Raw genomic sequence first — 11,142 nt, forward strand, 5'->3', positions numbered from 1 at the left:
TAATCAGTAAGGATGTTTCTATGGCAGGAATCTGCCCTAGTTTGAAAGCAGCTTGTAGGCCTGTATCCCTATAATGTAAACAGGATTTGAAAAACTGGTCTGATCTGTTTCATACTCAGCTATGGTTAAGTTGAAGCCATGGAAAAAATAATTTTTATTTTTTATTCATTTATTGTTTTTAGATATTGTGTCTCTATTTCCCTCCAGCTCCTATATATCACCTGTAAAGAAAATGCTGACTGGAGGGTTTTGCATTTCCAAATAAATTAGGAAAGTAAAATTAGGCAGGTTTTTTTCTCATTGACACACATAGCTACCAAGACCTGGAACTTTTAAAAGATTTTTTAAAATTTACTTTCTTGCGGTTGTCCCAAAGTGAAGACTGTTACAAATAGCCTCTTTGGGGAATAAATATGCTGGAATGTAAGAATCTCAAACCTTCCCTCTAAGTAGTCTCTTAATCTTTGCACTGTGTCATAGTACAATTTTCTGTATTGTAATTGTAATTAGCTATATATTAATTTCAGTGAGAGGTAAGCATGACTAACTTTTCTTTAATATTGTACATAGGTGCCAAGTGATAATGTAAATCAGGGGTGTCAAACTCAGGTCATTGTAGCGGCCTCATGGGACTTTTTCACCCTTCGTTAATCTAGGTGTGGGCGTGGCCAGTACATGACACATCCGGCCCCTGGACTGGGTATTTGACAGCCCTTATGTAAATCATTATTATAAAAAACAATTGTTTTATCTAAAACAATTGTTTATTATCTTTAAACAACTGTTCAACTTTAAACTGAAAGCACAATACATTTATTCTTTTTCAAAGATAAAGCATTTGGAAATAAGTTGCTATTAATTCTTATTTGGAGGTTGTTTTGACTGGAGTGAAATATACATATACAGTCATACCTCGTCTTACGAACCTAATTGGTTCCAGGGGGAGGTTCGTAAGACGAAAGGTTCGTAAGATGAAACACTGTTTCCCATAGGAAACAATGTAAAGTCAATTAATCCGTGCAACCAAACCCCCCCCCCCCCCCGCAAAAAACCGGCGTTCGGCGACTGCTGGGAAGCTGCACGGCTATTTTAAAAGGTGACAGCCAGCCTGGGGGGCTTCCCAGCAACCTCCCGAACCCCGAACCCGGAAGTTCGGCAAAAGTTCGGGGTTCGGGGGGGTGCTGGGAAGCCCCCCAGCCCGGCTGTGACCTTTTAAAACAGCCGCGTGGCTTCCCAGCTGTCTCCCGAAGCCGAACGCCAAACCTGAACTTCTGCATTCGGCGTTCGGAGACAGCTGGGAAGCCGCGCGGCTGTTTTAAAAGGTCACAGCCGGGCTGGGGGGCTTCCCAGCAACTTCCCGAACCGAATCCGGGGTTCAGAAAAATTTTGCCTCTTCTTATGAACTTTTTTCGAGTTACGAACCGGCATTCGGGAGGCTGCTAGGAAGCCCCGCCGCCCGGCTGTCACCTTTTAAAACAGCCGCGCGGCTTCCCAGCAGTCTCAGAACGCCGGTTCGTAACTCGAAAAAAGTTCGTAAGAAGAGGCAAAATTTTTCTGAACCCCGGGTTCGTATCACGAGTTGTTCGTAAGACAAGGGGTTCGTATCTTGAGGTACCACTGTATTTAACAGCAAAGATAACAGGAGACAGGTTTATTGTTTTAAGTCTACTGTTACTCTTAGAAACATTACAAAGCCAGGTTTTCTTACATCAAATGCTTGATTATCTTGGTAAAAAAAAAATATCCTTTGCTTTTCAACTATAAAACTGTAGGTTTTAACATAGAACCTTACATATGACAAGCACTGGGACATTTTTAATTTAGCATTTTATAACAGAGAGATGGCTATTTATGAGATAAAACTCTCTTGCTGATAACTCTTCTAAACGCTTCCTTCACATCTCTGTTTCTTAGGCTATAAATCAAGGGGTTCAGCATAGGGATGACAACAGTGTAGAACACAGAGGCCCACTTATCCTGATCTAATGAGTAGCTGGAAGGCGGCCGTAAATACATAAACATAACTGTCCCATAAAAGAGTGTGACCCCAGTGAGGTGAGAAGCACAGGTAGAGAAGGCTTTGAGCCTTCCTTCAGCAGATCGGATTCTCAAGATGGCAGCAAAGATGAAGATGTAAGAAATGAGGATGATGAGAAGGGTGCTGAATTCGATGAACCCACAAAGGCTGAAGAGGAGGATCTCACTGACATAAGTGTCCGAGCAAGACAATGCCAGGAGTGGAGGAATCTCACAGAAGAAATGATTGATGACATTAGAGCCACAGTAGTCTAAGCTAAAGGTCAGACTAGTGTGGGATGCCAAGCTTATAAGACCTACTACGTAGGAACCAACCACCAACACCAAACAGACTTGTTTTGACATGATTGTGTTGTAATGGAGAGGACGACAAATGGCCACGTAGCGGTCGTAAGCCATGGCTGCCAAGACATAACACTCAGCATCCACAAAGCCCACAAAAAATGCAAACTGTGTAGCACAGCTGGAGAAAGAGATGACTTTGTGTCGTCGCAAGAAGTCAGCCAGCATACGCGGGGCAATGGCGGTCGAATAACCAAGGTCCACCAAAGAAAGGTGGCAGAGGAAAAAATACATGGGGCTGTGGAGCTGTTCATCAAGCAGGATCAGGAGAATCATGCCCACGTTTCCTATGACATTTGTCAAGTAAATGGTCAGGAACACCACAAAGAGGACAATCTCTAGGTACGGGTTATCTGTGAACCCCAAGAAAATGAACTCTGTCACCTGGGTGTGGTTGTCTCCAGCCATCTTCATGGAGGGAAAGGAAGAGGTGGTGATTCAGAAGTGAAATTAAAAAACCCAGCCCAGGAAATGAAAAACTATTCTAGACTCAAGAAAATAAAAATAGAGCAAGAAGCCTTTGTGATACTGTGCAGAGACAACAGTCGTCTTTTATCTGAGTCCCCCTTCAGTTCCTTCAATTGATGGCATCCACAGACGCAGCACAATTTGATTCATTCTATGCTATTGTATAAAGAAAAGAAAGCCGTTCTTTGTTCAATAAAAATGGCAGAACTATGTAAAATTTAAAAAGAACAATTATAAATTAAGCATTTGCAATATTTAGCTTCCTTGTTATGGAAGCGAAATGTCCTTCAAAGAAAGCAAATATAGAAGGCTATTTTGTACAGTCTAGACTAGATTTTTCCAGTCTGGAACCTTCTATACATATGGGAGTACAATTACAAGCATTCTCAGGCGATCAGACAGAAAACCTACAGCCTACATAGCAATATCAAAAGCAGTTATATACTGCATCTTGCCTCAAACAATATTGGTCCTCATTTTACCCACCTAGGAAGGATGGGAGGCTGAGTCAACCTTGAGCTGGTGAGAATCAAATTGCTTGAAGTTATATCTACCTTACATGTAAAAGCACGTATACAATGTCCGACTGCAGAAAGAAGACAGTAAAGCATTAAGTATACCAAGCAGCCCTGCCCATAGTTCTTACTGTTATGGTCAGCTGACCAGCAGGAATTAAATGTAGTTCTAATCAACAACCCATTGCCTTCCAAGCAGCTCATTACTCTCGACAGGTGAGTGGCAGGGGAGGGTTCCTCTTACCTTTTCCTACATTGCGATAATTTTGCTCCCATGCATGTACAGAGCGATGATTTTACTTCCATGCAAGCTCAGACAGCTGAAAAAAAAGTCGCTGAAAATTAGAAAAAAACTATGGCGGCATGCATGGATCGACAAAGATAGCACCGGAGCCATCATGCCAAAATTGCGTAATCGGAGGGCCATTACCAGAGTGGTGCACTGGACCACACTGCTAGGAACCACCTCTGGTGGGTGGTCAGTAGGAAAGTGCACTGCCCACTTTTCCCACTGGCCAGCTCTCAGCGTCATGAACCAATTGACAGAGAACTGGTCACTGAATCCCTCCTGTGAAATGACGTTTGGAAAAAAGGATCTGAAATAAAATCATTGGGAGTATGAGGGAAAGATGTCATTTTCTCCTCCCTCCTTGCAAAACTGTATCAAAGAACAAAGTTGCTAGGAAGAAGAGTTGCCACCTCTCTCCTTATGGCAGCCCTTGAACTTTTACACCTTTTTTTTTTTGAAACCAGATTGAGACCACATCAGTCCTCTCTATTATTATGGGATGCTGTGTGAATACTTGAGCATACTCATGGTCCTCAAGATGTCTGAATGCATCCGGCAGGTATGTGCTGGATTGAAAATATGTTCATTCATGTTATCAAAGGATAATGGTATTGATTGATTGATTGATTGATTGATTGGACTTGTATACCATATATTTTGGAGTATATGACACAGATTAGTTTTGGGAAGGAAAATAGGGAAAAAATCTACAGTATTCATCTGGCTAGCGTCCTTACATTATCTTATCCCCTGCTTAGGGCTGGAAAAAAAATCTTCTTCAGAGGGAGTAGCAATGAAAACAAGCCTGCAAAGACCTAGGGCTGAAAAAATACTTCTTCAGAGTAGCAATGAAAAAAATATGCAAGTAAGGAAGAAAAAAACCTTTTTCAGAGGGAATAGCAATGAAAACAAGCCTTCAAGCCAGGAAGAATTGGGAATATTGTTAGCGCCTTGTTAGGACTGAGGGAAAAATTCAGAAAAAGCTACATTCAGAGTAAAAGACACACCCAAATTTTCAGCCTCTTTTAAGGGGAGGGAAAAGTGCATTTCATATTCCCAAAAATACAGTAGTTGAAAGTCAGAAAGATACTCTGGAGATTGTCCCATTTAATTATATTTCTTATTTTATTCCAAGACAATAGCCTTTTGTGTGTGTGTGTGTGTGTGTGTGTGTGTGTGTGTGTGTGTGTTTATCCTCTGTGGTCTGGAAACAATAAGATACATAAATGGGGGCAGAATAAATATTATTTTAAATCTTATATGGAAACATTCTCTAATGTGCAATATACTTTAGAGTTATGAAATAATTACTTTGATTGATGTCACATGACTTAGTGAAAACAGTTCGCTAATGCAGCTGTTTCTAACTAGATTTTCCAATTAATCCTGATTTCCATTACTATATGAATAATTTGTGGCACAGGTGGACTAATCTCAGTTAATATATGCCATGTTATCCCAGTGAGGCTTCTGCTCTATGCACTTAATTCTTGCACTCTGTCTGTTCCTTGGATAGGGCCATGCATGCAGGTCAGTGAAAAAAATAAAAATAAAATAAAATAATAATAATAATAATAATAATAAATTATTTATATAATATAATAATAATAATAATATAATATATTATTACTGTATAATATATACAATATATTATATATATTATATATATAGTATAATATAATATTATAATATAATAATGATAATAATAATAATAATAATCATCATCATCATCTGAATTAATTGAAAAATATTCATAACTATTTTTTGGAAAACAGAATTTTGAAAAACACATTTCATTAAAATATTACCCAGTCATATTCAGAATTTCCTATAATGTGTTGAGATTCTATAAGCACAGACATTTCTCTAATATATATAGCTGCTAAATAACTAATTTGCTCTTAGCTTAGCTTAACTTGACTTACCTTGAAAGTTTTTTCTGCAATGTCCCTAATTCTGTAGTTTTCTTTTGCCTTAGAAAAACATAAGCAGAATTTACCAGTAGGGTTGTAAACTTTTTGGGAAGCTGGCAGCTGGGGTGCGCTCTCTCTCTTGCATGTGCACCACCAATGCGCATATGCAGAAGCATCCTAGGTGGCCCATGTTACCAATTCTAAGAACCTGTTTGAACCAGGAGCAATCCATGCTGTACTTACTTTTAAAAATTGAATGGAGGGCCGTAAGATTCTTGACTTTCTCTTTTTAAGCAGCAAAATTGCTTTGGGGCTCACAGCATCATAAGTCTCTCTCCTTTGCAGAATTTTCTACTTGTGTTCAAGTGGCATTTTTCAGAGTGTGCAAGTTGTATTTTCTGTTTAAACAAAGCTAAAACCAAACAACCTTGGTCATGTGTATATATATTTTTAATAAATCCAAAGGTACCGTTTCAAAGAAGGCAGTAAAATGTAGTGGATTTCCATCCACTAGTTCTGAACTAGGAAAGGATAGAAGGAAATGCAATTCCATCTAGTCCTCAGTGACAGAATGTGATACCAAAAAGAACTTTTGACCTAGAGTATTGTGACCACAGAATTTGAGATTGAGGGAGTAGATTCAAAAGTTACTTTCTACATTAGGCAAAATTGACTGGGAATATACAGGCTACCATATTTTTTAGAGTAGAAGGCGCACCTTAATTTTGGGGGAGGAAAACAAGGGGGAAAAATTCTGCCTCTGCCTCCCCCCAATTATTTAAATAGATCTACTCCAAACATGATTAAGTCAGGGTTTAACTCAGCTGCCTTATTTTAATACTAAAACAGGACACAGTTACATTTCAGACTATACTTTTATAGATCTTTCAAATTGATATGGTGTTCTGAAAGTATACATTATTTTCTGCTACTTAAAAGAAGATACAATACAACTGGACCTCTTCAGATCAAGCATTTATGAGTGTTTTAAAAGCTTCTTCATTTTGTTAAGCTGTTTAGAACAATAATAAAGCAGTCTTTAAAAATAAGTCTAATAATTTGTCTAATAAAAATAAGTCTAATTCTATAGACATTTATAGTTATTGACTTACCTCCTTGCATCCAGTTTCAGTAGTCTCATTAGCACAAGAAAATAAAATTCTGCCTCTGCCTCTGCCCCTATCTCCCAGCAATTTACCTCTTTGTAGCTAGTTTCCCATCCTTTGTTGTTTTCATGTGTTTCAATTATTCAGTCAGAAAAATTGGAAGTATTTATTTGTCTACCTCAGAGCCCCAGACATCTAATGCAAGTATTGCATTGCTCGCAGAAAGCCATTAAAAACACATTTCCCAAAGGACTTCTCTTTTTACCAAGTTAATTAAAGATATCCAATTTCTCTTGAAAATTTTCCCCAGTAAAAAATATTGTTAGGTGGGCCTTAAAAAAGTCATTTGCCACTGACACTATCCCACCAAATTATCAAAATCAATAACCAATACAATGCACAAGATGCTTTCTTAGATGACTCTATCAGGATTATTTACCTGTCAACATATATAATACATCTAATAATGCAATGTACATCATTTGTTATGAAGTCAATTAAATTTAACCAAACAAGAATACATGTTTAGATTATTTCCTTGATGTCTTAATCCAGGACTAATTTATTTGAAAAATTGTGTAAATAAAAGTAGATTTATTTGAAAAGTAATGAACCATAAATCCTGATCATGTTCCAATAACAATGTGTTTTGACACAAGGACATTAGTTTCAGAGAGAAATGGGGGCGGGTGTTTTCCCTTGAATACAGCTCATCTGCCTGGAATCCATACTGTATATCGGATATCAATACAATTGAGCTCGCAATAGAATACCTTATGCTACATTTAGGGGGAAAAAACCCTTCCCAACCAAATACAAAAAACCCTAAAATGCACAGGTACAGTATATATGGTCCCTTGCTCAACAGTAGTAACTTTGAGAGGGATCTTGGAGTCCTAGTGGACAACCATTTAAATATGAGCCAGCAGTGTGCAGCAGCTGCCAAAAAAGCCAACACAGTTCTAGGCTGCATTAACAGTGGGGTAATGCCTTGGTAAGGCCACACTTGGAATACTGGATTCAGTTTTGGCCACCACAATGTAAAAAGTATGTTGAGACTCTACAAAGAGTAGAGAGAAGAGCAACAAAGATGATTATGGGACTGGAGGCTAAAACATATGATGAATGGTTGCAGGAACTGGGAATGTCTAGTTTAATTAAAAGAAGTACTGGGGGCGACATTATAGCAGTGTTTATTTATTTATTTATTGGACTTCTAGGCTGTCCTTCTCCAGAGACTCAGTGTTCCAATATCTTAGTGGTTGCCACAAAGAACTATTATCCAAAGCACTTGATGGTAGAACCAGAAGCCGCCCCGAGTTTTCGGAGAAGGGCGGCATACAAATCTAATAAATAATAATAATAATAATGGGTGGAAACTAAACAAGGAGAGAAGCAACTTAGAACTAAGGAGAAATTTCCTGACAATTAGAACAATTAGTCAGTGGAACAGCTTGCCTCCAGAAGTTGTATAAATGCTCCAACACTGGAAGTTTTTAACATGTTGAATAACCATTTGTCTGAAGTGGTGCAGGGTTTCCTGCCTAAGCAGGAGGTTGGACTAGAAGACCTCCACGGTCCCTTCCAACTCTGTTGTTGTTATTATTGTTGTTGTTGTTGTTATCATTAGCATTAGCATCATTATTATTGTTGTTATTGTTGTGAAGCTAGGCAAAATCACTTCAGATACTTGTACAATTAGCACAGGACCACCCCCCTCCCACCAAGGCTGTGTACCACTTCTCTTCTCTCTGTGTACCAATGACTGTATCTCAAATGATCCTTCTGTTAAACTACTGAAGTTTTCAGATGACACAACAGTGATTGGTCTCATTTGAGACAACGATGAAACCGTATACAGACGTGAAGTTAAACAATTAACCTTGTGGTGTGACTTGAACAATCTAGAACGGAACACACTCAAAACCATATAAATGGTGGTAAACTTTAGGAGAAACCCTCCCATCCTTCCATCTCTCACAATACTAGACACAGTATCAACAGTAGAGACCTTCAAATTTCTAGGTTCTATCATATCTCAAGACCTAAAATGGTCACCTAACATCAAAAACATCATCAAAAAAGCACAACAAAGAATGTTCTTTCTGTGCCAACTCAGGAATCTCAAACTGCCCAAGGAGCTGCTGATCCAGTTCTACAGAGGAATCATCGAGTCCGTCATCTGCACCTCTATAACTCTCTGGTTTGGTTTTGCAACCCAACAAGACCAATACAGATTTCAGAGGATAATCAGAACTGGAGAAAAAACAATTGCTGCCAATCTGCCTTCCATTGACTCATGCTGTATACTGCATGAGTCAAAAAGAGGGCTGACCCCTCTAATCCTGGACATAAACTGTTTCAACTCTTATCCTCAAGACATTGCTACAGAGCACTGCACACCAAGACAACTAGTCTTCAGAGAGGGGTGGCATATAAATCATAATAATAATAATAATAATAATAATAATAATAATAATAATAATAATGGATGCAAGAACAGATTTTTCCCGAATGCCAAGACTCTGCTAATAAAATAATTCCCTCAACACTGTCAAACTATTTACTAAGTCTGCACTACTAGTATTACTACTTTTTTATCATCATTCCTATCACCCATTTCCTCCCACTTATGACTGTATGACTGTAACTTGTTGCTTGTATCCTTAAGATTTTCATTAATATTGATTGTTTCTTCATTGCTTAGTTGACCCCTATAATCATTAAGTGTTGTACCTCACGATTCTTGACAAATGTGTCTTTTATTTATGTAAACTGAGAGCATATGCACCAAGACAAATTCCTTGTGTGTCCTATCACACTTGGCCAATAAAGAATTCTACATTATTGTTGTTGTTGTTGTTACTACAGTACTACGATTACCAGGCAAGAAATTTTGGGCTTGGACAACCTTGAATTCACCATCTACGGTCTGACCTAAGCATAGTACACAAAATTGTCTGCTACAACATCCTATCTGTCAGCGACTACTTCAGCTTCAACCACAATAATACACAGGCAAACAATAAATACAAACTCAAGGTAAACCGCTCCAAACTCAGGGGCAGAAAATATGACTTCAGCAACAGAATGGTCAAAATATGACTTCAGCAACAGAATGGTCAACCTGACTCCGTTGTTACTTCCTCAAACCACCATACATTTAACCTTAAACTGTCTACTGTGGACCTTACACCATTCCTAAGAGGTCTGTAAGGGGATGAGTATAAGCGCACCAGTGCTTATGCACACCCTACTGTCCATCTCCTACTGTCCTTGTCCTACTGTCCCCATTTATTTATACTCATGTCATTTATTATTATATTTGTATGCCACCCCTCTCCACAGACTCGGGGCGATGCCCATGTTTATACTTGCACCTGGTATCTCATAAATGTTTGACAAACTAAATAAGTAAAATAAATAAATACAACATAGCCTAGTAGGACAGGTTATATTTCTTGAATGAATAACTATAATTTTTACCAACTGACTGACTGGTGATGATTTTGTGTCCCTTTTCAGAGAAGATGAGCTCATGAAAGGGCTTTTGTAAACCAGCAGGCTAGACCTGGTCCAAGGCACTGACTGCTTTTAGCTAATGTGTGGTCTAAGGTCACCTACGCTCATGTAAATAGGCTGTGTTAATACAGTACTTAGTCTGGCTTTGAGTCGCTGAGACTATTTCCTACTTCCTTTAATTGATGTTTCATTCTAGGCCTGAATTTGACACTCATCAAATCAGTTATAATTTCCTCTCAGATAATTTATTCATAGCTGACAAACTATATTCTGTATATATGTATATGTATATATATGTGTGTGTGTGTTTGTGTGTGTGTGTGTGTGTGTGTGTGTGTGTATGTATGTATGTATGTAACATATTTTTGCTGATAATGAAAAGGAAGGGCGATTATTATAGATCTATTTCAGGCTGATTTGCCTTCATCAGGTAGCCACACCCTTACTGAGATTTGAAATGTCCGCACCGCACCTGACCTAAAATCCTGGTTGGAAGATATACAAATTTTACATATTTTGATTTTATAACAATATTATGTCTGATCAATATGATTCCAAGACTCAGTTTGATAGTATAGTTATTATCAGATTGGTATTATTAAATAATTATACAATATATAATAATTTAATAAATATTTGAAAATAATTCTTTTTATTGCTTCTTTGCTATTTTCAAGTTTATTTTGTTCTGCCTTTAACCTTAACATTTATTACTAAGTTTGATTATTGATTGCTTTGTTCTCATTATACATTAACAAGTACTTTTTATAAAGAATCAAAATGAAACAAATGACATTTAATTATATAAGTTAAAAAGGAACTGTGGATGTCTGTTGGGCAAGTCAATGTATCTGGGTGATAAATGATATACTTTTCTATAAAGATATTTGTCTCCGTATATTTCTTTACGCTAATGAATGCAGAAGTCATTAGTGCAAAGTTTACAGAAT

General features: G+C 37.8%; 1 protein-coding gene across 1 annotated transcript; it reads right to left on the reverse strand.

Annotated features, from left to right (window-relative positions):
• Positions 1-1,845: 1,845 nt before the first annotated feature.
• Positions 1,846-2,793, reverse strand: LOC139153489 (olfactory receptor 5AR1-like). The gene has a single exon (XM_070727491.1). It carries the CDS (start codon positions 2,791-2,793, stop codon positions 1,846-1,848), a length of 948 nt encoding a protein of 315 aa, XP_070583592.1.
• Between the last annotated feature and the right edge of the window lie 8,349 nt (positions 2,794-11,142).

Source organism: Erythrolamprus reginae, chromosome 1 (genome assembly GCF_031021105.1).
Source record: "Erythrolamprus reginae isolate rEryReg1 chromosome 1, rEryReg1.hap1, whole genome shotgun sequence".
In the NCBI taxonomy this organism is placed as follows: Eukaryota; Metazoa; Chordata; class Lepidosauria; order Squamata; family Dipsadidae; genus Erythrolamprus; species Erythrolamprus reginae.